Source organism: Bubalus kerabau, chromosome 2 (genome assembly GCF_029407905.1).
Source record: "Bubalus kerabau isolate K-KA32 ecotype Philippines breed swamp buffalo chromosome 2, PCC_UOA_SB_1v2, whole genome shotgun sequence".
NCBI lineage: Eukaryota > Metazoa > Chordata > Mammalia > Artiodactyla > Bovidae > Bubalus > Bubalus kerabau.
The window spans coordinates 16,320,566-16,348,042 of record NC_073625.1 but is presented as its reverse complement, the minus strand read 5'-3'; the positions used below and the strand labels follow the sequence as shown (position 1 = coordinate 16,348,042).

The window sequence follows — 27,477 nt, the reverse complement described above, 5'->3', positions numbered from 1 at the left end:
AACTCTTTGGGACCCCATGGCCTGTAACCCGCCAGGCTCCTCTGTCCATGGGGTTTCCCAGGCAAGAATACTGGAGTGGATTGCCATTTCCTCCTCCAGGGGATCTTCCTGCCCCAGGGATCAAACCTGTCTCTCCTGCATCGGCAGGCAGATTCTTTACCACAGAGCCACCTGGGAAGCCCAGACAGATACTAACCTGATACCAATTCTCCTTGGCAAGGATTAGGAACCTCTGTGTGCGTGTCTGCTCTGGGAACAGGGGAAGTGGGAAGACGCTGCTGGAGGATTCTGTTCCCTCTGCTGGCACCAAAAGGCCAACAGACACAAGCCACAACCACAGGCAGGAGGTTAGAGAAACTTGTTATTAAATTTAATTTTCTTTAAATACATACCTTTTTCCCACCCTCACCCACTTGGGGGAAGGAACAGAGAAAGCCCCCAGTCCTTCCATTTGGAGGATTCCATGTATAAAGCCTGAGATGGTGAGGATGAAGTATAAAAATACTATTTACAAAGGAAAAGAGGGTGTCCGTCGCGACCTTAACCTTCAGACAGCCCCTCATCCCCAGGCCCTTTTTTGCTCCTTTAGAAAAGAAAAAAGAAAAAAAAAAAAAAAAAAAAAAACCCTGGGGAATCCACCTGGGTGTAGAAAAAGCCCTTCCTCTGGGAGGGGTGAGGAGGGGCGCTCAAACGCCAACATGGAATAGGAAGCTCTGAGATCAACCGAGGAACAGTGAATGGATTAAGCACCTCAGATGCTAGGAGAGGGCTGCGGCTGCCCCCCAGCCGCCCCCCCGACCCCCCACTGTAGTCAGCAGGCCGGCCGGCCAGCCTTTGTTTCTGCAGGTCCCGTGTAAACATTGACTCTTCTTCTGCATGTCCACGCGCTTCCCGATTTCCTACAGAGCCTCCTCGGCTTCCACTGGAGGCACCTGGTTCCTCCGTCTTTCCCCCCTTGCCTTCTAACCTTCCTCGGGAAGTGGTGGCAAGGAGGTGGGGGGGATCACAGGCGGGGCACAGCTCATCACACCCCTTCTTCGAGATCAGGGCAGCTCGTCCTTCTCAGGGAAACCCTCAAGGCAGGGTGAGCTCCAAGTTCTTGGCTAAACAGGAGTGGATTTCTGTTCCCAGAGCAGGGACAATGCAGGCAGAGTCCAGTCCCGGCAAGGCAAGGCCATCAGCACGGGGTAACAGGGAGGAAGGCTTCAGGAGGCAGGGGTGAGTCTGGTCTCACCCTGACAGTGGAAGACCAGCCCGGCATCCCCTCCCTTCCAGGTGACTGGGACCCTCACCACCCACCAGTCTTGTTCACCGTGGATGCGAGGAAGGACCAGGCACCCACGAAGCTAGAGGTCTCCTTCAAGCCTGGTACGGAGGCAGCGCTCACACCAGCTCATCCAATAGAATCCCGATGCTCTGGGAGGCCTCGGAGGGGCCAGCGATGGGCTTGTTACACATGGGGCAGACACAGCGCACCTCCAGCCACTTCACCAGACACCTGCGGGCAAAAGCTGACCTGTTACTCCCTAAGAAGATACCAGCGTGCTCCGGCTGCCCCTTCATAGAGCCCCGCTGCTTCTCAAGACAAGAACCTCTCCATCCCTGCCCTGGTCTAACCCTTCTGGCTTGCCTGGTGTGCAGACAGGATGCAGGGCATCAGCAAGGGGTGTGTGGGAAGGACAGGGACTGGAGCCTCTAGAAGACTGTTATTGTTCCGTCTCCAAGTCATGTCCGACTCTGCAACCCCACCAACTGTAACCCGCCAGGGTCCTCCAACCATGGGATTCTCCAGGCAAGAAAACTGGAGTGGGTTGCCATGTCCTTCTCCAGGGGAACTTCCCGACCCAGGGATCGAGCCTGAGTCTCCTCCTCGGCAGGCAGGTTCTTTACCACTGTGTCGCCTGGGAAGCCCCCCTCTAGAAGATGCTCCCTGCTTTCTTCGCTCCAAGGCATCTGGACACAGCCCCACGACGGACACTTACTTGCGGTGAAAGGCGTGTTGGCACGGGAGGACACCTAGCTCGTCCTTGCCCCTGAAGTCTTCCAGACAGACGGCACAGGTCTGCTGTGGGAAGAGAGAGCCGTGTGAGAGGAGACGGGGAGGAGCCTCCCCCTGAATCCTCAGTCACATCACCCCATCTCCACCCAAGAGAGGACTAACCCTGACACGCAGCAGCCACGATCCACGGCGGACTGATCCAAGTAGATGAAATTAAATGGTTAGTTCCTTGGTCACGGCAGCCACATTTTAAGTGCTCAACAACCACAGTGTGGCTAGTGGCTCCCACGCCAGATAATACAGATAAAAAGCATTTAATTGTTATTAATGTGTCAATTTCTGTTGTGCAGCAGAGTGACTCAGTTATACATGTTAGTTTTCATGTTCTTTTCCATTATGGTTTATTTTAGCATACTGAATATATGCTATATATATTCAGTATATAATATATATACATGCTATATATATTCCTGGTGCTATACAATACGACTTCATTGTTTACCCATCCTACATATAACAGTTTGCATCTGCTAATCCCAAACTCTCAATCCGCCCCTCTCTACCCCCCCTTTCCCTTGGCAACAACAAACCTGCCCTCTGTGTCTGTGAGTCTGTTTTTCTTTCGTAGATAAGTTCATTTGTGTCATATTTTACATTCCACATGTAAGTGTTATCACATGGTATTTATCTCTCTCTGTCTGACTTCACTTAGCATGATAATCTCTAGGTCCACCAGTGTTACTGTAAATAGCATTATTTCATCCTTTTTTTTAATAGTCTTTCTAGCCTAGGACTTTCGACCAGGGGGCACTTAGCCATAACTAGAGGTAAGGATGGGGCTCTGGTGTATGGTTTCCATTCTTTAAAGCCAGCCTTGCATCTTAGTATATTAACCCCTCAATCCCAGCTGCATTTCCTCTTCTGGAGGACAGCTTAAGAAACATCAGAACTTAGGGACATTGTGACTATGGACCCCAAAGAGACAGACGAAATGAGGTCATGTCCAGGCTAGTCTTGTGCATGATGAGATCCGTGATTCTTCCCACACCCGGACAACCACACACGCGCTCTCTGCACGGGTGCCTGTTGTTATGGACGGAAGTCTTGGGACATGAGTTAGGTGACCCCAAAGGCACAGGTGGGAAAGGAAGAAGTAATGGTCTAGTCCTAACAGAGTTAGGAATTGAGGGGTCCCAGAAAGTGGGTGTGATGGGTGGGTGGGGGGGAGGATGGAGGGGGAACAGGGGAGAACTAGAGGGTTGGACCCGCCTGTCAGGCCCACAGTCGCCAGGACAGAGCACACACAGAGGGGACCCCTTTCGGACCCAGATGGGGACACCGAGCAGGGAAAGTTAGTACAGTCTGGCCCAGGGTGGTCATACTGCCCTCCCTGATAAGATTATGTCTAGCGGGTTTCCTGGGGTCACAGGTCACCATGTACCCAAACCCTTTGGAGACCCCCTTCGTTTTCTGCCAGCGCCAGTCCCAGACATAACAGATCCTGCATATTGATCATCTCCTGGGATGTGTCTTCTATTTGGCCCAAGAAGACCAGAAGGCAGGGACTAAGAAGGTTCCTAAAAAGGTCTTCAGACCTGGAGAAGGTTTGCCTTACCTGCTGGGCACCCCGCCTGCTGCCCCAGGCCACTCACCCCATATAACTGCAACTTCTTGGCATCTCCTTTAAGCACCACCTGGGAAAAAAGAGGGGAGACCTGGGGTCAGAAGAAACCAAACCCGGAGCCAGGTGGCATCAGCCGAGGAAGGGAGCCCCCAGCTCCCCCCAGGGAGACCCCCACTCTCCCTAGGCACGAGGGGAGAACAGGCCAGCTTCATCTTGCCCCGCCCTGTTCCTTCCACCTCCCCCGGCCATCTCTAGCTGGGCTAGTAGTGGTGGAGCGGGGAGAGGTCTTAGGACAAAATGAGGACTTTATTTACCTCTTTATATCCATATCGTTCGCTCTGTGCCTGGTTCCGGAGTTTGCTGGGCGGAGCAAGAAAGAAGAGAGAGAAGAAGTCATTATGTCTTTGCACAAACAGCCATTCAGAGCAAGAGAGACAGGCCGGTGGCTTGGGACTTCCTTCTGGGGGTGGGGAGGTGCGTCCCGTAGACACAGAATATGCATAGAAGTCTCTGCAGGTCACCAGCGTGGGGTAAGGACTCAGACTCAGGTTCAACTGCCTCAAAACTCACTGTCACCTATCCTCAACTGGGGGTGGGGGTTCTGGCAGAGCACCCTAAAAGTTCATTCACCTTCCTTCCTGGACGGTCACTTCCTTTGGGCTCCCCAACTAGACAGATCAACCATCTGCTTGCTGAGTGTGCAAAAGTTAGTTTTGTTTTTGTTTTTTGGTCATACCACGTGGTTTGTGGGATCTTAGTTCCTGACCAGGGATGAACCTGCCCCCTTCAGTGGCGAAAGCAAGGAGCCCTAACCACTGAACTTCCAGGGAAGTCCCGGAAGGTAGACACTCTTAAGAGGGCTATTTCCACCAAGCCCGGGCAGCAGGAGAACATCTGTTGAGCCTGGGGAATTTTCCACCCGGAGAACACAAGTATTCTGGAGGCAGAGCACACGCTTCCCCCTTCACAGCACCAGGGCAACACAGGCAATCCCTTCTTTGTTTTCCTCTTTTTGTTTCAAGCTGGTGGCCTGCATACAGCCAGACTCTCACTGGCCAGAACACAATGACCAGAACATGCCGTTACTAATTGCAGGAGCATAACTGTGATGGGGGATTTCCTAGGCGTCGATCTCTACCGATATAGATCCATATCCGCGCTCATCAATTTCAAACACCTTCCAGAGGGAGAGACGTGCTTCTTGGCAGACAAGGAACACGGAGTCCAAAGAAGCTAAGTAACTTGCCCAAACTTCAGAGCTGCCTGGCAGCAGAGCCTGGATTCTAACCAAAGTCGACCTGATGACAGAGCCTGAGCTCTTTAACACAAACTGTGGCCAGCCTCACAATCAGGTGGCACACACCATGCTCCTGGGCATAGGATGGGGTTTTGGGAAACACCCTTTCAATCAACAAGCCACCAACTTTCTGAATGGCTTACTGTGCCAATGGCCGAGACCGAGATGGTACACTGAAAACTTTTTTGCTCTTTTATTTTCAGTGAGAGAAACCTTCTGCACCGTGCAGGGAGCTCTATGGTCTCCTGCACCTGGGGATCAGATGGAGTTTTCTCTCCCAGGAATCATTTCTACCTAAGATTTGTGTTATTGGAAGAAGACATCAGAGAACCACCAGGTTATGACCGGGGTGGCCAATCATGGCTTCCTGAGGGTCAAAGCCAGCTAACCATTTGTTTCATAAGGCCCAGAAGTGAAGAACTGTACTTTCCTATATATATAATTTTATTTATTTAATTTTTGGCTGTGGTCTGTTGCTGCTCGAGGGCTTTTATCTAGTTGCGGGAACGTGGGGGCTACTCTTCGCTTTGATGCTCAGGCTTCTCCTGTTGAGCAGGGGCTCTGGGGTGCGTGGGCTTCAGCAACTTCAGCATGTGGACTTAGCAGTTGCGGCTCTCAGGCTCTAGAGCACAGGCTCAGAAGTTGCGGTGCACGGGCTTAGCTGCTCCACGGCACGTGGGAACTTCCCGGTTCAGGGACCAAACCCGTGTCTGCTCCACGGCAGGTGGGTTCTTTACCACTGAGCCACCAGGGAAGCTCTGTACTTATTCTTTTTTTTTAACTAAACTTTTTATTTTGTCATGGGGTATAGCAGATTAACAAACAATTGTGATAGTTTCAGGTGGACTGTGTAGGGACTCAGCCATACATATCCACGGACCCATTCTCCCCCAAACTCCCCTCCCATCCAGGCTGCCACGTTACACTGAGCAGAGTTTTGTGTGCTATATAGTAGGTCCTTGTTGGTTACAGAACTGTGCTTACTCTCATAAATGGCTGAAAGCAGGAATTGGAAGAATATTTCATGCCATGTGGAAATTATATGAAAATCAACTTTCAGTGCTTGCCATAAAATTTTACTGGAGCGCAGCCACACTTATACTTTATGACTGCTTCTGTACAGAAGGGCTGGGTGGTTCAGACAGATATCATATGACCTGCAAAGCCTGTAATAGCTGGCATGGAAAAAAAAAAAAGCTGGTCTGAGTTAGAGGAAGAGAATCTTCAATCACTAGCCTTATTTGAAGGGCATGCACAAGGTAAGATGCTCCAAGAGCAACACAGAGATGCTGGAACCAGAGCAAAGGATGCAGAAAGCCTGGTGCACAGCCTGGGGGCAGATAAGAGCCGGCGGCCTCCACCTCCACGGCTCCTAACAGGAGGTCAGGGGACGGGTGGGGCCAGTGTCCCTCGGCCTTGGGGCTGGGCACCCGGCAGCACCGCCGCTGTCTGCCCCTCGACTCTCGACTCCTCCCTCATCGGAGTGGGGTTTCTGGTCCTTGGAGGGACAGGCTGAGGGTCTAACCAGCGCTCCCACTGTTCCACCCCTACCTGCACACGTTCCTATACACACCTGCATCTGTGTCCCCACTTCTAAATGAGGGGTGGGGAAGGATGCACTCAAAACGAAGGATGCACTTAAATGATCAAGGGCCACCTGCCTGACACTGGGTTCATCTGGGGAAGAAGAAACGTGCTCTCGTTGCCAGGCTGCCCAGAGCTGCCTTCTGAGGGAGAGACTGCTGCTCTTATAGCAGGTATGTACAGAGTAAATAAGGAAGTGGCGAGAAGCCTTCCGGCTTCCTGGCTCAGAAAGAAGGGATGTCACATCTCCAGAGCCTCGCCTACTTCGCCTGTAGCATGGCTACACTTAGGCAGTACACGCAGTGCCTTTCTGCTTGCTCTGTCATAGGACGCCTGGGGGCCCTTCTGTCTGGCTGGCTCCATTTAATGGTCTTACCCAAGGATTCTCCAGAAGCTGACTCTGAGAGCCCAGGACCATCAATTGGAACAGTGAAGGCTTCAGAGTCACGCTCTAGATTCACTGTGCCTGTAGATTTCCATATTAGGAAGGTAGAGGTTGGGATGAAACGGGGCCAAAAGGGTTGCAAGGAAAAGGAGAACAAAAAAGCAGAGATCCTGGGCCATCCCAGCAGGGATGGAGTGCCAACAACTCGGGACAGGTGGCCTTCTCAGCTGCTGGGGTGAGCAAAGCAGCTAAAAATACCCTGAATTCAATGAGCCCATTTCAAGCCACTGCCAGTGGGCGCTTCCTGGCTTTTCCCCTTTTGCAACAAACAATGCGGGCAAGTCCTGCAAAGAGTTGTTTCTTTCCTGCCCGATTTGTATTTCACGGGGCCCCTTCCATCCTGTGTAGGGCAGAGATCAGCTCCTGCTCCTAGCGGCGGGGTGGGGCGGGGGGGTGGCGGGGGGTCAGGGAAGACGGGGGAGTTGGGCCGATGAGCTCAGCAGGTCGGGAGCGGGGGGTCACAGGCCTATTTTGGCTGAGGAGGAAACCGAGACGCAGGCAGAGGAAGTGGCTTCTGTGCTTGTGTGTCTTTCTATATATAAGCGCTCCCAGGCTGCCACATACCAGCAAGGCTGAGGAACCATGAGACGCCAGGGTCACACCGGTTTTGGGCTGCAGGACAGAGGGCGGGGTGGCGAAGGGGCAGATGACTGCAGAAGGAAAACAGGTGGTGCCAAGCAGCCCCACGGCGGGGGGGAAAGCTTCTGGTATCATGTGGTCACCAACTCCAGCCAAGCAAAAAAAAAAAAAAATAAACCCGCCGTACCGAGCTCCCAGCCCGTTCTTCTACAGCACCACTTCGTCTGGCTGCTTGCGGGTGGCCACGGGAGCCCCAGATGATCCCGTTCAAGGAATAAGAATCTGGGAAGGCCAACATCCGGAATCCGAAAGACCCTCGCTAACTGTCATCAGACAAGCCCATCTCACCATTTTTCTGGATACAGGACTTCATCTTTAACCGCCTGAGCATGAGTTTCCTCATTTACGAAGCAGACTAATACTGAAACTGGAGGGCAGTTCTGAGGACTAAGGCAGATAAACATTTCACAAGGTGGTCAGCATGGTGCCTGGCACACAAGGAAGTCCTGGGCAAAGAGGAGCTTAAACCCCAAAATCACACCTGTTAGTGGCAGAACTGGGAAATGAAGCTGGGTCTCCCACCTACTGGCTCAGAGTGATTTTGTAGAATTTCCTCTCTTGACCACCTCTGCAGCCTGGCAGGGATGTGCACGCATGCGTGTGTGTGTGTGTAGGGGCCAGACACAGCCTGCTTTTACAGCCTCCTGCCAGCATCGCACATAAATCTTGGGTATGCCTCCACCTTCTGTCTCCGGGGAGTTGCATACATTGCTTCATATGCGGAGAGCGAGGTGGTTGTTGGTCAGGAAGACGAAAAGTTTGAGGAAGAAAACTTCAGCTGGGGGAAAGGGGCGGGCGGGTGTGGAAGCGGGTGTTGAGATACCGGAAATCTACCCACACCCTCACTTTACTAATGAGATGCAAATTTCAGACTCAGTGGTACAAGAGGGGAAAATAAACCACTACCTTCTCTGCAAAAAGCCTTGTAAGTGGAAAATTCCAGTCCCGGGGACTTTTTAAAGTCTGGAGAAAAGAAGAAGGGCTGAGGCAGTGGATGAGAAGCAAAGGAGAGCAGGGCCCCAGGGCACTTCCCCTTCTTAAGGGGCTCCTCGGCGTGAGGAATCTGAACAAGCGTCTGCTAAACAAGCTTCTGCTAACCCTCCAGCCTCCCACCAAGCGAGCCATTCAAACCCACCAGGATATCTCTGTGCGGAATGGGAACTCCTTTGGCCTTCATCTTAATTTAATCTGTTTAGATGATCTGATCAGATACTAGACACCCCAGCTGATGTCCGTCTACCCAGGCGTTGGGTAATCATATGCTTGTGTGTGTGTCTGTGTGTGGGCGTGTGGCTTGGTTTTATCACAATGGCTCCTTGACATTCTACTGGTCAGGGGTGTGCAATGTTCCCCAATGCACAGGACAGACCCACACAATGAGGAATTGTTAATACCCATAGGGTGCCCTAGTTCAGAAACACTACTGTATTTTCCACCCTGAATACCAGGCATGCCCTACATTTTTGATAGAAGATAGCCACCAATTCCCTTGTCTAGAAGCAAAGAAAACAGTTCCTGGAGCTTGGCTCACCCTGCTAAGCTCCAATCCTTCCCTGGACCCCTACGCGATAAGAAGTGATGGTTTTCAGTTTTTATTCCCTCAAACGTAAGAGGCAGTACAAACAGGCAGCTCTGCAGACACCAGCTTGCTAATATTAGCATCTGGAAGGATGATAACAGGATTTCCCAGGAGGGCAGAGGGTCATGCCATTGGTGGAATGATACTCCCTTAGCCCTGGCCACCCAGAGGGTGTGAGTGGGTGGAGAGAGATGGCGAGGGACCACTGATGATATTACTTGGTCATTCTAGGCAACATGAGAGGAACTGGCCAGCAGGCGGGATGCAGGCTGATCCATGCTGACCTTGTATGCGCTGGACAACTTGATAGGCTGATGCAAATAGAAACAGCAGGCCTCAGGGGGCCAGCAAATGGCAGGCTAAGTCTTGTCCTCAAAGCAAGGAGCCCCAGCTGGAGGCTGGTGATTCTGCAACAGGAGGCTCGCTCGGTTCACCCTACCTATGGCCGTCACCTCCTGGACCTCCCCCTCCCTGGGACCCCAGGTCAGACAGCGAGCCACCCACCTGATAAAATAGCAGCAGAAGATGAGGCTCAGCATGAAGACGAAGATGCCCGTGCCGAAGATGACCATGTAGATGTTGAGGGGAAGGTCTTGGAAACTGATGGGGGGCATTGAGCAGGACTTGTTGGTGCTCACCAGTCCCAGGCCACAGAAACACCCTGCAGAGAACAGGAGAGGGCAAGTGTCATGTTAGTGGGAAATTTACTACCGAGGCTGATGTCACTCTGCATGAGCAAGGATGCAGCGAGAAATGGCAAGCCTCTTACTCAGGGACTTACTTTTTTCTAATTGAAGCATAATTGATTTACAATGTTGTGTTCACTGCGGATGTTCAGCAAAGTGATTCAGATATCCATATACGTATATGTATTCTTGTTCATATTCTTTTCCATGATGGCTTATTATAGAATATTGAATACAGTTCTCTGTGCTTTGCAGTAGGTCCTTGCTATTTACTTTATACACAGTAGTTGGTATCTGTTAATCCCAAACTCCTAATTTACCCCTCCCTCATTCTTTTTCTCCTTTGGGAACTGTAAGCTTGTTTTCTATGTTTCTGCATCTGTGAGTATGTTTCTGTTTTGTAAACAAGTTCATCTGTGTCATATTTTAGATTCCACATATAAGTGATAGTGTATGGTATCTGTCTTTCTCTGTCTTTCTCACTTCACTTAGTATTATAATCTCTAGGTCCATCCAGGTTGCTGCAAAGAGCATTATTTCATTCTTCTGTTTTTATGGCTGAGTAGTTTTCCATGATTATATTGGATTGGCCAAAGAGTTTGTTTGGGTATTTCCTGAAACATTGTATGGAAAAACCCAAATGAACTTTTGGACCAACCCAATATCATGTGTGCATGTGTGTGTGTGTGTATGTCTGTGTGTATATGTGTGTGTGTGTGTCTCTGTGTATGTGTATGTGTGTGTGCATGTCTCTCTGTGTGTATGTCTGTGTGTATATGTGTGTGTATGTGTGTATGTCTGTGTGTGTATGTGTGTGTGTGTGTGTATGTCTCTGTGTATGTGTATGTGTGTGTGCATGTCTGTGTATGTCTGTGTGTATATGTGTGTGTATGTGTATGTGTGTGTATGTCTGTGTGTATGTGTATGTCTCTCTGTGTGTATATGTGTATATGTGTGTGTGTATGTATGTCTCTCTGTGTGTGTCTATGTGTATATGTGTGTGCATGTCTCTCTGTGTGTATGTCTGTGTGTATATGTGTGTATGTGTGTGCATGCATGTGTGTATGTCTGTGTGTGTGTGTGTGTGTGTGCACGCACATGTCTGTCTGTGTGTGTGCATGTCTCTCTGTGTGTATGTCTGTGTGTATGTGTATGTGTGTATGTCTGTGTTTATGTGTGTATGTCTGTGTGTATATGTGTATGTGTATATGTGTGTATGTGTGTATATGTATGTATATGTGTGTGCATGTCTGTGTGTGTGCATGTCTGTGTGCGTGTGTGAATATATGTGTGTGTGTGTGTGTGTGTGTGTGTGTGTGTGTGTGAACCACATCTTCTTTATCCATTCACATGTTGAACATTCAGGTTGCTTCCATGTCCTGGCTACTGTCAACAGTGCTGCTATGACATTGGGGTACAACTATCTTTTTGAATGCGTGTTTTTTTGGGGGGGTAAATACCCAGAAGTGGGACTGCTAGATTATGTGGCAGTTCTACTTTGAGTTTTTTAAGGAATCTCTACAGTTTTCCATACTGGGTACACCAATTTACATTCCAGGGACTTACATTTACACCCTCGTCCTAACACTAGTGACATGATCTTGGGTAAATGATTTAATCAATCTAGGAAACAGGATCCTACACATGGTACTTCAACCTGCACCTCCTTCTAGGGGATCAAGGAATCGGGCAGTGGGTGGAAATGGAAAACTCACTTCCGTCTGGTAGAAGCCCCTAGGGTGCACTAGCAAGACGAAGAGCCTCAGGTGAGGAAACATCCATCTGGGCTCCAATCCCACCTCTCCCTAGCTACGCAACCTTTGAGAAATTACCTTGCTAAAAAGCTCCCCTTTGCCACAGGAAAACAAGCAAAGTGCAGAGGCGACCGAAGACTATGGTGTAAGAAATATGCTTTGTAAATTGCAAAGCGAAGTTGCAAAGGTCATTTGTCATTATTAAGCCACCTGCTCCAGAAGCCAGGCTGCACCCAGACCAGAATAGAAATTGTTCACTCTGAGTCTGGGCCCGCGTTCCAGAATGTGGCGGGGGTGGGGGAGGGGGAGCCGCTGCTCATTTTTCCTGGCCTCCCTCCCCTTTTCTACTCAAAGCCTCACCATGCAGTCTGCTAATGGCAGTGGCGTCCCCAGAGCTTGCAGAACACAGAATCTCAAGCCAGCCTCCATCAAAGCGAATCAGAATCTATGTTTTAACAAGGTCCCTTCAGTGTGGGAAGCACAGGTGGCCACTAAAAGCTTCACTCACGTGACTCAGGAATAAATCCTGATTGATCTGAAGGTGACAATCACCTTGCTTTTGCCAGGGTTTGGTGTTGGGGTAGCTATGTGATTGGGCTTCCCTGGTGGCTCAGCGGTAAAGAATCCGCTTGTCAAAGAAGGAGATGGGGGTTCAATCCTTGGGTGGGGAAGATCCCCTGGAGAAGAGAGGGAAATGGCAACCCACTCCAGTATCCTTGCCTGGGAAATCCCATGGACAGAGGCATCTGGTGGGCTATAGTCCATGGGGTCACACAGACTAAATGACACCACCACTAACAAAGGTACATGATTAGGTTCTGGCTGAAGAAAAACAAAGAGGAGAACATCTGCTATAAAGACAAGATTTTCCTTTCTTGGGTTACATCTCTCCAAAGCATTTGGAATGGTGGAAGCCAAGTTACAGCTGGTAAGAGGGAAGTTCAATATAAAGCTGGTGGCAGAGAAGACAAGGAAAGAGGAGGAATGAAAGATGTTGTCTGTCAAGTGGCTGGAAAAATCAATCCTGGAGCTACTTCATGGGACCACTGGTCCTGAAGGTTAGAAAATTGTCTATTATGGTTATAAGGGGGAAAAAAGAAAAAGGAATTAACCATAAATCAGGTGAGTGGTTTTTCTTGCTAGCAGGCAAAAATATCAGTAATCTGAAAGGTAAGCCTCAGAGTCTTGGATTTCAGAAAGTGTTGGGACAGGAAGGCTAGACTTCACCATACGTGTGTGTGTGTGTGCACTCATTCACTCAGTTGTTTCCAACTCTGTGCAACTCTACGGACTGTAGCATGCCAGGCTCCTCTGTCCATGGGATTCTCCAGGCAAGAATGCTGGGTTGCCATTTCCTTCTCCAGGGATCTTCCCGACTCAGGGATCGAATGTCTCGAGTTTCCTGCACTGGCAGGCGGATTCTTTACCGATGAGCCACACGGGAAGCCCTTACGCACGCTACCAGCCAAACACATCTCATGCTACCAACTGAACCTTTGTAATACATCACCACGAAATGTACTCTCCCCGCCCTCTCCACAGGGTTTGAAAAAAAAGACTCAATCATTAAATAACGCTTATAGTCAAACAGCTAAGAAGGCCTGGCTTCAGAGACCTACGGGGACTTCCCTGGCAGTTGAGTGGTTAGCACTCTGCACTTTCACTGCTGAGGGCACAGGTTCAGTCCCTGGTGAAGGTAAGGGGAGTGAGGAGGTGGGGACTAAGATCTCACAAGCCGTGGAGGAGTGGGCGGGTGGGGAGAGTGGGGAGGAGGACTCAGGCCTTCAATACGGGTTCCTGTGCTTTCCTGACATTGTGGTTAGGAGCCATTAATATACTTTGAAATGCTATACCATAATTAAGGCTGCGACCCCAACTCCGCAGAAGACTTGACTCAAAAGACCGGAGTCATCTCTGACCTCACACATCTCCACCCTCTTCATCCCTGAGATCAATCTAGTGACCAATATAACAAGCCCCCTCCAAACCTCTTTCAGACTGTATGCCAACTCTCCTGCCAAGTCTCTATTCCAAACACACTTGGAGCCCAGTTCTACTCCAAGTCCCTATTAATTGATGTCTAGTCCCTCCTCTAATTTAGCCCACATGTCTGGCATATCCTCCCACTCCGTTTTTCTACGATGATCTACCAAACTCAGGCTTCTAGTGCTCCCAAACAAGAATGCGCTGGGTCCTCTCTCTCCCTCCCCAACTCAGTATCCCCCAGTATCACCCAAGGTGAACAAGTCTCCTCTCTATTTCTTGCCCAACCCTGTCTTCACCTGCCTCCAAACTTTTGCTCATGCAGCTTTCTCTGCCTGAAACTCTCTCTCCCTTCCCAAAGTCCCCCAAGGCTGGTCTTTGTGATATTCACCGCGCCTGCCCAGACCCCAGCTCGAATTCTACAGGGCTCGCAGCCTGTATCACATGTTCTGGCTCCAGCACTCTCAGTTGACTGTCTTAGGTTGCCCTACAGTTCCTAGAATCAGCTTCATTTAACTCAAACATGCATTAAACACTGATTACATGACAAGTACCATGACAGACACTGAAGGAAAAAGGAAGGAAAGACTAGATGATATTACAGTCTAGGGAAGAAGACAGACACAAAGATTTCCATCGTGGAAAGTGTGGTACATAGTAGATGCGTGTGGTACACAGTAGATGTGTGACTGATGAGATGGTTGGATGGCATCATCGACTTAACGGACAAGAATCGGAGCAAACTCAGGGAGATAGTGATGGACAGGGAAGCCTGGCATGCTGCAGTCCATGGGGTTGCAAAGAGTCGGACACGACTGAGCGACTGAACAACAACATACAATTCTGAGATCGGAGACAGAGAGTTCTAACAAACCTGAGCACTCCTAGGTCTGAGGATAGCAAACTTTCGTACTTTGACTGAAATGGCAACCCACTCCAGTATTCTTGCCTGGAGAATCCCATGGACAGAGGAGCCCGATAGGCTACAGTCCAGGGGGTCGCAAAGAGTAGGACACGACTGAGTGACTTCACTTACCCTCACGTTTGGCTTTTTTTCAGTAACTGGTTAACAGATAAGTAATTCCTGATTTTTCTCAAGGCGGCCTAGTCCTCTTGGCAAAAGATCCCGCTTCAAAGTAAGGAGACTGAAGTTTGGGAAAATTGCCCAGAAACTGCCCTCAGCTGACGGGTGACCAGTCAACCAACAAGTACTGCTTGCTGGCTTGACTTGTACACTGATCTAGACATTGTAGGGAAACAAAAAGTAAAAGTAGTTCTTGTCCAGAGAGACTTTTGGGTTAAAGCTGGGAAAAAATTAATTAGCTACTAAACTTTGCTAAACCCCCGCTTCTTAGCCTCCGGCATGGATTAGAAAGTTTTCACCACCTCTTCACCCTCCGCTCAAACATTTGATCTCTGTGGGCCAAAGGAGATTGATTTTTCCAGGAAGACACCATGGTGGACTGGCCTGGCAGGAACAACTTTTTGTCTACTCTGGAAAATGGTGTTTGGGATCGTCTTCCAGGTAACTCTGTCCTCCATGCCAAAGAGGCTTCTTTCCCACCAGGCACATCTCCCCCAGCCCCGTCTCATCAACAGCTGATGCTGTAAGAGTCTAATCCTCCATCTGCCTTGACTCTCCATGTATCTATTTTATTTTTTAAAAAAGTTTTTACTGAATTTGTTATAGTATTGCTTTTATGTTTTGGTTTTTTGGCTGGGAGGCAAGTGGGATCTCAGTTCCTTGACCAGGGACTGAACTCACACCCACTGCATTGGAAGTCAAACTGTTGACCACTGGATCACCAGGGAAATTCCACCATGTACCTTTCCACTGCTGTATCCTGGCATCCATAGGGTTCCAAAGAACCTCATTTGGTTCCCTTGCATGGCAATGACCATAGATAACGCAGAGGGTTTGCATGTACGCACTCTGAAGGCACTCCGGCCTCAGCAGTGTATCAGTTTATTTTGATCATCTGATCTTGCCGAGAGGCTTTCCCTGGGGCTCCAGGATTGAGTCAGCGAGTTGGGACTTTCTATGATAAAGAGGTGTGGGTGAGAAGAGCTTCATGGCTAAGAGGAGATGGTCCATTTGCTTGCATTCTGATCAAAGAAGTAGACAAAAAATACACTGGGCTAAAAGCTTACAGTGGTGTAGCTTTTTATCTAAACTTATAAGGAAAGAATTTTTAACCCCAGGAATGACAGGCTCCAGATATTTATCACAAAGGTGTTTGGGGAGGGATTGCTTCTTCCCTGGAGTCGGAGAACAGTCCTTTCTCCATCACTTTAAGAAGTAAAAAGAAACACCACATAGGAAGTCAACTGTGCTGTTGTTTAGTCGCTGAGCCGCGTCCAACTCTTTTGAGACCCCATGGACTGCAGCCCGCCAGGCTCCTCTGTCCATGGAACTCTCCAGGCAAGAATACTGGCGTGGGTTGCCATGCCCTCCTCCAGGGGAATCTTCCTGATCCAGGATCAAACACATGTCTCCTGCATTGGCAGGGTGATTCTTTACAATTGAGTCACCTGGGAAGCCCAAGTCAACTATAAATCAACAAAAAATAAATACATGTTTTAAAAAGTGGAAAGATGAAGCAGCAAGTGCTCTGCGGGTCTAAAAACCTATGAAAGGGGGCGGCCCAGAAGCAGGGCTAGTGTTCACTGACAGCTAGCTACCTCGGTTCTTCTCCTGAAGTCTGTTCCATTGTTTCCCCCGACCTATGAAAGCCTTGACATCAGAATGTCTCATCCCCCAGCTCGCGGGCTGGGAGCTGGAGTGACGTCAAGAGAAGGGCTGGCCAAGAACGACCAGGGGATCTGGGAAATGCTTCTCTTTCCCAGCCAACGGGAATCTTTCCCAGATGCGGGGGTTCACTGTCCTCCCCCACCCCCACCCCCACCCCCACCCCCACCCCCACTCCAGCTATGCCTCCGATCACACACACAGCTTGGTTCATTTTCAGGAAATTAGATCCTACCAGCTAGAGGAAGAGGGGGATGGGAGCCCCTCATACACAGGCTGCCCAAACCCTGCCTTAAAACAAAAGCCTCTTGAAATAATTAATGCGAGATCTGGCAAGAGTCTCCTCTCAAGAATGGATTTCTTCCCCCCCCACTAACTAGCCAGCCTACCCTACTCAGAGATAAGGCCAGCTGCTTCTTTCTCCCTGCCCCCGGCCCCTGCCCCCGGCCCCTGCCCGCCCTTCCCCCCCTTTCTCCAGAAACTCTCCAAGCTTTAGAACAAGGCAGTCAAGATCCCAGGGTCACTGGAGGGTATTAGCAGCCAAAGTTTTGAACTGACCCGCTTAGAAGGGCGTCTCTTCAGGTAGCCTGGACAAGGAGTCAGCCCCAAGCCCAACCTGTAGTCACGGAAACTGCTAAAAAGCCTAAGTACTTAGCATCAACCAGGCTGGGGAGGGAGGGGAGACTGGGTCTGGAGGGGCGGACACCACCGAGGCACAGGAGCTGGTACCGTGGTCTGGCCTTGGGGCCAGTGAGCACAGATGCCCAGGCAAGCCCTGCATTCAAGGGTAGCCGGGCGCCAGGAGATCTACACGGCTTTATCAATCCAATAAAGGCACGCTCATTAATCCGGCGTCATCCCCGGGCACAAAGCCCCCGAGCAGCCGGTGCGAAGCCAACAAAGGCGCAGGGGAAGCCGCCCCCACGCCCCGTCCTGCACGCTGCACTGTATACATATTTAAAATAGCCTGCAAAGTTTCAGACCAGGAACTTGAGCTCCCTCTAGGAGATTCGAGCCCGAGCGCGGATTTAATTCTCCGCCGACGACCACAACAAAGAACAAGAGTTTGAGCGCACAAAGGCGAGGAGGGAGGCGGGTACGAGTGCGAAGCCGCCGCACAGAGGCCGGGAACCCCTCGGCTCCCACGACCCCCGCCCGCCCGAGAGATCCTTCTAGGCCCTGGAGTGAAACCTGGATCCCCACCCCCCCGCCTTTCAAATTCCGCGCTGTGCAGAGCAGAGTTGAGCGCCAGGACGCCTCCTCGTCGGTCCCATTGCAGTAAAAACTTGGCTCGAGAGGGAGAAGGAGCCCTCCGATCTGAAACCTGGCGCCCCCCCCTCCCCATCCTCGTCTCCAGCCAGCCCCATGTCCCTTGTGCCCCCGCTCCGCCCACCCCTCCAAAGCCCTGGACTCACCGTTACACCACTGGAATGGGTGCATCAATGAACTCTCGGCTGGCTTCCTCAGGCGAACGAAGGCAGGTGCGGGGCGGGAAGGCGGGGTGGGCGCGCCGGCCGGTGGGGTCGCAGGAGGGGCCGGTGCGCTGCGCGGGCGGCCGCCCTTCCCCTGCAAGTGGAACTCCCTCCGGAGCCGGGAGCTTCGGCGCGATAGGTTTTTGGAGCCACAAAGGGGAGAGAAGAGAAAAGAGAAAGAAAAGTCTCCCAGCTCTAAGGACTGCGGAGGAAAGGCAGGAAGGGCCCGGGGGCTGGGGGGTGCTGCGGGGCGCCGGGTGGGCAGAGGAGAGGAAATAGCCCTAGGCAGAGGCGCGCCCTGGACGCCGCCGCACGGAGGTGAGACGCCCAAGACTCCGAAACTGACACGGTGCACGCACACCCCCTCCCTTATACTGCCCCCGTGCCCCTCCCGTCACCGTCCCTCAGCCAATGGGAGCCTTCCTCCGGCCCCTGGCATTACTTGCAGATCCACCCCATCCGAGTGTGGGGAGCATCTCTGAGGCTTGGGCGCCTCCCCTTCACCTTCAGTCCAGAGGCGATCGGGCGGCGCGCTGGCCCGAGCAGCCCCGAGCCAGCCTCCTCCGCTCGGGACCTGGAGGAAAGTGAACAATTAATGCCACCTTGTTTTCGTCCACCAGATCGGTTACTGTTTAGCATTTCTCTGGCTCTTTGAGAAAGCCAATTCGAGGGAGTGGTCCCATTTCTGTCCAGAGGGCAAGGACGTGGTCTTAGGTGGCGGGCTCTCACGATTCTCGCTCTAAAAGAGGGAGCATTGCAGCTCGAGATTGTCCTACCAAGTGAAGTGGGAAAGACAAATATCATACCATATCACTTATATGCAGATTGTAAAAAAAAAAAAATTGATACAAATGAACTTATTTATAAAACAGACTCACAGAAACAGTTATGGTTACCAAAAGGAAAAGGGAGGGAAGGATAAATTATAATTTTGGGATGAACAGAAACATGCTGCTATACATGAACTAGGTAAACAAGAAGGACCTGTATAGCACAAGGAACTATATTCACTATCTTGTAATAACCTATGATGGAAAAAAAATCTGAAAAAAAATATATACACACATATGTATTTGGATCATTTTGCTGTACATCTGAAAGTAACAACATTGTAAATCAATTGCACTCCAATAAAATCATTAAGTAAGTTAGTAATAAAGTTGCTGAATAGAATTCCACTATGTGAATGCATCACAACTTCTTCCTTCATCTGTTGTTGGATGTTTTGAGTTATTTCCAGGTTGGGACTAAAATAAAGGTTTTAAGAACAAAATAAAAAGCGAAAGAGGAACTGATGCCAAGATTTAAAGCAGGGGAATCTGAAAAGTGCTTTAGTTGTCATCTTATCCTCTCCTCCTGCCCCCCACCCCCCACCCCCCCATCAGTTTAAGCTTAAGGTAGACTTGTCAGGGCTCTAGGCTCCTGAATAGCAGAATCAAACCCAGACATTGACATTGGCAATATCATAAGGGCAGCATCTTCAGCATTTAGCACTACACAGGTGTTGAATAAACAGTAGTTAGAAGAAAGACTGAATCTCTTAATTCTCTGTCCAATGTGATGCTTTCTTTTACCGGACATTCCGTCATTTCTTTCTGTTTCTCTCATTCTTTCCCTTCCTGCCTGCCTTTCTTTTCCTCCCTCCCTCCCTTTTTCCTTCCTTCTTTTTTTTTTTTTTTCTTTCTTTCCTTCCCCCTCTCTCCCCTCATTTCTCTCTTCCTCTGCCTCCTTTTTCCTTACTTTGTCTGTCTTTCTATCTTTCGTTTACTCAGAATATATTCACCACGAGCCTACTCTGGGACAAGCACTGTTTCACTGAAGAGCCACCAATCAATGTTCTCAAGCCTATTCTCCTGGGATTTACATTGCATAAGAAGATAAACAGTGAGCAAGCAAGGAAACAAAGAAGAATGACTCAATCTCATCTTTCTATTCAACTTAATGTCCTATTGGAAGGTGAAAAATACTTTCCCTGACTCTTGAGAGTTTGTAACACTTAAGACTATGCAGATGAGTCCTCTGCCATTTAATAGCATGATGGTTACGGTAGCAAAGGATCAGGCCAAGATCACTTAGCAGTCTGCAAAAATAGGTTAGCACTAACTTATGCAGTTGTCTGAAAACAATCTTTTTTTCTTTCTGAGCTACTCTGGAAGGGCATCATGTACAGATCCAACTGATTTCATCTCCTAATTGGACATCTACAAAAACTTCCTAATTGGTCTTGGTCTCCGAACATGAAAGTGCATATTTTCTGTTGTTTCCGACCCTTTGTGGCCCCATGGACTGTAGCCCGCCAACTATATATAGTCCTCTGGCCATGGGATTTCCCAGGCAAGAATACTGGAGTGGGTTGCCATTTCTTTCTCCATCTTGGCAGAGTGCAGAGGATTTGAAAAGACAAAACAGTTGCGTTGTTACTTACCCAATAGTTCTATTTAATGGTTCAGGGGAAAGGTGTTGACAGGTGAGCTGATGGATTGAGGAATTCTGCTAGGCGCCTCTAGGGCACACCTGTGAAGGGCAAGCCTATGAACAGGAAACTGACTGGAAGTAAGGAATACCTCTTCCCTTCCTTAGGCTAAGGAACCCAGGTAGGAAAACAAGATTCTCGCTAGACCCTCCAGAAAGGAAGACAGCCCATCTGACACCCTGATGTTAGCCCAGGGAGACCTGTGTCAGTCTTCTGACCTACAGAGTTGTAATATAATAAAGTGAAAGTGAAAATTGCTCAATCGTGTCTGACTTTTTGTGACCCCATGGACTATATATAGTCCATGGAATTCTCCAGGCCAGATTACTGAAGTGGGTAGCCTTTCCTTTTCCAGGGGTATCTTCCCAACCCAGGGATAAAACCCAGGTCTCCTGCACTGCAGGTGGATTCTTTACCAGCTGAGCCATAAGGGAAACTGGTAATATAATAAATCTGCTGTTTGTTAAAAAAACCCACCTTCCAATGCAGGGGATGTGGGTTCAATCTCTGGTTGGGGAATTAAGATCCCACACATCACTGGGCAACTAAGCTGGCAAATCACAAGGAAAGAGTCCCACAACTAAGGCCTGGTGTAGCCAAAAATAAATAAATAAACAAATTTTTTATACATTTGATTTCTGCAAGTCAAAACCACAATGAGGTACCATCTCACGCTGGTCAGGATGGCTGCCATCAAAAAGTCTACAAACAATAAATGTTGGAGACGGTGTGGAGAAAAGGGAACCCTCTTATACTGTTGGTGGCAATGCAAACTAGTACAGCCACCATGGAGAAAAGTGTGATTTTCTTAAAAAACTGTAAGTAGAACTGCCATATGACCCAGCAATCCTACTGCAGGGCATATACACTGAGGAAACCAGAACTGAAAGAGACACATGTACCCCAATGTTCATTGCGGCACTGTTTACAATAGCCAGGACATGGAAGCAACCTAGATGTCCATCGGCAGATGAATGGATAAGGAAGTTGTGGTACATATACACAATGGAGTATTACTCAGCTATAAAAAAAATGCATTGGAGTCAGTTCTAATGAGGTGAATGAAACTGGAGCCTATTATACAGAGTGAAGTAAGTCATAAAGAGAAACACCAATACAGCATATATATGGAATTTAGAAAGATGGTAATGATGAGCCTATATACAAGACAGCAAAAGAAACACAGATATGAACAGACTTTCGGACTCTGTGGGAGAAGGCGAGGGTGGGATGATTTGAGAGGATAGCATTGAAACATGTATATTACCATATGTAAAATAGATGACAAGTGCAAGTTCAATGCATGAAACAGGGCATTTAAAGCCAGTGCCCTGGGACGACCCAGAGGGATGGGGTTGGGAGGGAGGTGCGTAGGGATTCAGGATGGGGGACACATGTACCCCTGTGGCTGATTCATGTCAATGCATGGCAAAGACCACCACAATATTGTAAACTAATTACCCTCCAATTAAAGTAAATAAATTTTTTTAAAAAGTTGATTTCTCACATTGTATCAGTGTGGTTTAGATAACTCACCTTCCCCCCAACCTCTACCAATGATGCCCAGCTTCTTGTGAATCAGGAGAGAAGTCTGGTTACTTCATGATGATGAAATGGAGACAGTAAAGAAGACGATGGCTTATACACCCAAATCTGAAGAAGTCTGAAGGAGAATTATGTTTCTAAATCTTCCACGGCAGGAAAGAAAGGTAATACTGAAGACTGAACTTCCAGAAAATCTTCTGAGGAGTCAGGGACTCTTCATTTCCAAGGTCCCACTTCAGCCTCCTCTTACAAACCCTAGAAGCCCGTTCACTTTATGGCCTTCTTAGCACTAGAGAAATGCGTTTTGGAAAGAGTGCTAATTCTCTGGAGGAACATGAGACCAGAAACCTTGATCCCATCATTTCACCTTTTACTAAGACTCTTCCACCTGCCTCCATTTTTTTTTTTTTTTTGCTAAGTCATGTCAGTCGTGTCCAACTCTATGCGACCCCATAGATGGCAGCCCACCAGGCTCCCCCGTCCCTGGGATTCTCCAGGCAAGAACACTGGAGTGGGTTGCCATTTCCTTCTCCAATGCATGAAAGTGAAAAGTGAAAGTGAATTCGCTCAGTCATGTCTGACTCAGCGACCCCATGGACTGAAGCCTACCAGGCTCCTCCATCCATGGGATTTTCCAGGCAAGAGTACTGGAGTTGGGTGCCATTGCCTTCTCCAACCTGCCTCCATATCCAGCCCTAAAATGTGGAAGAGAATGCTAACCATGGTTGGTTATAAAAAGATTCGTACTCAGGCTAAGTCACTTCAGTTGTGCCCGATTCTTTGCGACCCCATGGGCTGTAGCCCGCCAGGCTCCTCTGTCCAAGGAATTCTCCAGGCAAGTGTACTGCAGTGGGTTGCCATGTCCTTCTCCAGGGACTCTTCCCAACCCAGGGATTAAGCCCGAATCTCTCATGTCTCCTGCATTGCAGGCAGATTTATTTTTTTAAACTGGGGAAGCCCAGTAAAAAGTGATAATTGACCCCAAATAAACATGTCATACTTCACAATTAGACACATTGTCATATTTCCCCAAGCCTTTTCATTTTTTAAGAGAACAACTTTCATAAGAATATTCAATTCTTTGAAGCAGTTTAGAGTTATTTATTATATATTCAGGCTAACGAGGCCTTTCCCTCATTTAATTTTTAGAAGATCCAGCCTTTCTCTGGAAGTCTCCATACCAGAATGTTTTTAGGATGATTGATGCAACTTTTTTTCCCTTTTATTTATTTATTTTTGTCTGAGTTAGGTTTTCGTTGCTGCCTTTTTCTCTCGTTGCGACAAGTGGGGTCTACTCTCTAGCTGTAGTACAGGAGCAGCAATTTATCCCTGCCCCTGGGTTCGATCCCTGGGTTGGGAAGATCCCCTGGAGAAGAGAATGGCTACCCACTCCAGTATTCTTGCCTGGAGAATTCCATGGGATCTATAGTCCAAGGGGTCGCCAAGAGTCAGATACAACTGAGCAACTTTCACTCACTCACTCCTGCATCCCAGGTGACGCTAGTGGTAAAGAAGCTGCCACTGCAGTAGACATAAGAGATTTGGGTCTGATCCCTGGTTCAGGAAGACTCCCTGGAGAAGGGAATGGCAACCCACTTCAGTATTCTTGCCTGGAGAATCCCATGGACAGAGGTGCTTGGTGGGTTACAGTCCATGGGGTCGCAAAGAGTCAAACATGATTGAAGTGACTTTTCACGCACCCACGTGCTGCCCCTAGCTCCCAACTCACCTGGGAAACCCAATAAAGAGAATAAGGGAACTTCCTTGGTGGTCCAGTGGTTACGACTTCAAGCTTCCAGTACAGGGGACTCAGGTTAGATCCCTGGTGAGGGAACTGAGACCCCACATGCTTTGCAGCACAGCCAAACAGAAAAAAAAAAAGAGAGAGAGAGAATAAGGCTTTGGTGTGACCCTGGAAGCAAAGCTTCCTTTCTCTCTCCTAGAAGATCATCAGTTCTGGGGTGATGCCCACACTCTCCCCAGGTATCTCCTAAGCATTCCTGATGAAGTTTCTAGGTGCCAGCGGAGGCTGGGAGGAAACAGGCTAGCTTGGTTTCCCAGGGATCCTTCACAGCCCTGCTGTGAATTAGGATTTCTGGAACGAAGGAATCCTCTAGGCCAGAGCGGAACCGTCATCCCATGTGTGAGAGTGGAGATTGGAGAATGAAACAGAGGCTGAGAGAAAAACGCGGTGGGCAGAGGACCTGCTGCCTGCTGAGCCCGGGGTTCAGCACTTCACGTTTTTCATGGATTCCTCACCAGAACCCTCAGGGTAAGGTTATTTTTTTACTTTTTGTTTTTTTTCTTCTGGCCGCACCATGAGACATTTGGAATCTAGTTCCCCGATCAGGGATCAAACCCTCACCCCCTGCATTAGAAACTGAGGTCTCAACCACTGGACCACCAGGGAAGTTCCCATCCATTCATTTAAAAATCCTCTTCCCTTAAAAATGGGGAACCTGAGGCTTTCCTGGTGGCGCAGTGGCAAAGACTACATGCTCCCAATGCAGGGGGCCTGGGTTCGATCCCTGGTCAGGGAACTACATCCCATCTGTGGCAACTAAGAAGATCCTGCATGCCACAGCTGAGACCCCGGCACAGCCCAATAAATAAAATAAAATGGCTAAACAAGGCAACAGCAGAACAGAGAGCCTGCTTCCCATTGTCTTGAGATCGGGCTGGACTTACTTGTACTTGTTAGAAACGAGCTGAGTGAAGTAGAGATGACGGTCATTGATTCCGGAGACTGGGTCATAAAACTTCACTGTGATTTCTTTCTCTCTTGCTTCTTCTCTTCCTGCCTTTGTCTGTCTGTCTCCCTGTGGTCACTTGCTCTGGGGAGGCCAGAACTCATGTCCCACGAACACTCACCTGTGGAGACGTCCCACGGCAGGGAACAGAGGTCTCTCTAGCAGCTGTGTGAGCGGACTTTCTGCCTTTGCCCATGTCCTGGCTGCAGACTCTTGGGAGACCCTGAGGCAAAACCACACAGTTCAGCTGCTCCTGAATTCCTGACCCACAGGAACTGGGAGACACCCAGTGTGTGCTGTTCTAAGCCACTGAGTTTGAGGGGTAATTTGTTATTGAGCCAGAGACAAATACGACGGCCACTGTCATGGAGAGATGTGAGAATGCAGGGGTTCTGACCCTCCAGTTTATTTCTGTCTCAGGAATATTCCAAAGAGAGGAGGTGAATTCTGCTTCACAAAACCATGCAGAGACCCAGGTTCCACGCTCTCGCTGTTCCGCCCCGTGCTAGGATATGTTCCTTGTTTGTCTGTGAGGAGCCAACTGACCAGTCACGTAGCCTATGTTCTAACCCTGTGGGAGGGGACGAAAGAGCGGAAAGACGGCATTTTCCTTGTAGGAATTCAAGTTTTACTTTTGTTCCCATTCCACTGGTGAGAGCTTAGTCACCCGGTCACACCTATTTGCAAAGAAGCCTGAAGAATGGAGTCTCAGGCTAGACAATTGCCCTGAAGCTCTGGGCAGATCTATAGTAACAGGAGGACATGAAGGATGGAATTGGGTGGATGGAAGCCCAGCAACCTACCCTGCCTGTGCCCAACCCAGTGTTGGCACCTTCTCTGTGACTTGTAGTGACACTTTTCCAAGGCCGGTGGTTAAGACTCTGTGCTTCCACTGCCAAGGGCAGGGGTTCAGTCCCTGGTTGGGGAACTAAGATCCTGCATGCCACATGGCTGGGCCAAAATAAATAAACTAAAAACAAAAACGAAGATGATTGCACATGATGTTTGCTAACTGACTTTTTATTTTTAACTTTTTATTTTATATTGTAGTACGGTGGCTCATCAGTAAAGAACCCGCCTGCTTAATGCAGGAGACTCGGGTTCGATCCCTGGGTTGGGAAGATTCTCTGAAGGAGGAAATGGCAACCCACTCCAGTATTCTTGCCTGGAAAAACCATGGACAGAGGAGTCTTGTGGGTTACAGTCCACAGGGTCTCAAAGAATTGGATACCACTTAGCTTCTAAACAGCATCAGTAGTTGATTAACAATGTTGCTTTAGTTTCAGGTATACAATAAAGTGATTCAATTATACAGATACCTGTCTCTATTCTTTTTCAAATTATTTTCCCAATTAGCTAACCTATTTTTTAAAAATTAAAAATAAAATGAAGGATTGGATAAGCTTGGTGGTTTTCAATTTGTGTGTGTATGCCAGAATGTTTGTTAAGTTATATTTAAAAGCAGACACTGCGTGCAATAGAGATATAAAAACAGAACTGATCTGTTTGAATCATGTGGAGTTTCTCTCCGATTTTCCCCCATCCCATCAGTGGGCCCACAGAAAACTGTTTCAAGCACCAGAGGTCTGTAGGGCATGATCAGAAAGCCCCCAAGTGAGATGTTCTCCTGGTCTCCTTCCAGTTCTGGTATTTCTGAGGCTCTGATCACTCACCTGTGTTCCCTGCCCTGGGCTGGATCACAGCTCCGTCTTTCTGAGCAGCTGGGGGCTTGTATCTGGCAGGTATTGGTGGAGGAAGATGAAATGAGCCTTTGCCCTGGGTCTCCAGCCTCACCTCACTTCATCCCTTTACTGATCTTGTGATGTATCTCTCCTTTCTCCTAAGGCAAGTGAGGGTCCCCCTACCCCGCCCCACCCTTGGACTAGGGGTTTAAGTGAGGAGCTCTGAAGGCATGATCCAGAAAGCCAGCACACCACAGATGGCCTTGAGGTCCGCCCCTCAGATGGATACATGGAAATTCTCAGAGCAAGCAGCCTCCCCTCCCAGGCTGATGCTTTTTCTAACCCTCTTGTCCTCTTTTGGGCTGTCACTGGCTTCAACTGGATTAGGAGCTCAGGCTCTGACTTGCTCAGCTTTGGTCCGATTTGTGAGTGACCCTCAGTGATTGAAAGGGGACAAGCCTCTCCACTCTGATTTTTCCCTACCCCAATTCTCAGAATTCTCAAGAATACAGACTGCCATAGGGAAAGTTACCTAGGGAGATGAGAGGTCCTTTCTTTTAGTCCATGACCATCGAAAGCTGGCTCCTGCATGGGTAAATATTCCCCTCCCTGATTCCTAGGTTCTTTCCAGAGAGATTTGGGGGTGTCAGCCACCTTCTCCCATGCTGGCTCCAGAAGAAGAAGTGGAATTTGGCAGAGACCTTAAGGAACAATCCCAGTCCATTCAGAAGGCTGGTAACCACTGCCCACAAACAGCATTCTAAGAATGACTGGGGCAGTCCCACTCCTGGGCATATATCCGAAGAAAACCATAATCCAAAGATCCACACAGCCCTGTGTTCACTGCAGCACTGTTTACGATAGCCAAGACATGGAAGCAACCTAAATGTCCATTGATGGATGAGTGGATAAAGAAGATGTGGTACAAATACACAATGGAATGTTCAGTTCAGTTCAGTCGGTCAGTTGTGTCCAACTCTTTATGACCCCATGGACTGCAGCACACCAGGCCTCCCTGTCCATCACCATCTCCCAGAGTTTACTCAAACTCATGTCCATCGAGTTGGTGATGCTATCCAAACATCTCATCCTCTGTCGTCCCCTTCTCCTCCTGCCTTCAATCTTTCCCAGCATCAAGGTCTTTCCCAATGAGTCAGTTCTTTGAATCAGGTGGCCAAAGTATTGGAGTTTCAGCTTCAGCATCAGTCCTTCCAAT

At 49.0% G+C, this 27,477-nt stretch overlaps 1 protein-coding gene across 4 annotated transcripts; it reads right to left on the bottom strand.

Annotated features, from left to right (window-relative positions):
* Nucleotides 1-348: 348 nt before the first annotated feature.
* RNF122 (ring finger protein 122) lies at nt 349-18,289 on the bottom strand. Of its 4 annotated transcripts, none has more exons than XM_055567121.1 (6): nt 17,755-18,280; nt 9,672-9,828; nt 3,938-3,983; nt 3,615-3,693; nt 1,983-2,065; nt 349-1,498 (listed from the first exon to the last, which is right to left on the bottom strand). In XM_055567121.1, the coding sequence occupies exons 1-6, from the start codon at nt 17,777-17,779 to the stop codon at nt 1,451-1,453; spliced, it is 438 nt and encodes a 145-aa protein (XP_055423096.1). In that variant the 5' UTR covers nt 17,780-18,280; the 3' UTR covers nt 349-1,450. The 4 variants fall into 4 exon arrangements, with proteins under 4 accessions (XP_055423096.1, XP_055423095.1, XP_055423094.1 ...); XM_055567120.1 differs by having other exon boundaries at nt 1,983-2,062; nt 3,652-3,693; nt 17,755-18,274; XM_055567119.1 differs by having other exon boundaries at nt 3,652-3,693; nt 17,755-18,265.
* Between the last annotated feature and the right edge of the window lie 9,188 nt (nt 18,290-27,477).

Coding starts and splice junctions, on each gene's coding strand:
- RNF122 (XM_055567119.1), bottom strand. CDS start 17,779: ATGCACCCATTCCAGTGGTGTAACG. Junction 3,694..3,937: donor AACGATATGGATATAAAGAG/GTAAATAAAGTC, acceptor CTTTTTTCCCAG/GTGGTGCTTAAAGGAGATGC. Junction 2,066..3,651: donor AGAAGTTGCAGTTATATGGG/GTGAGTGGCCTG, acceptor CTCTTCCCACAG/CAGACCTGTGCCGTCTGTCT.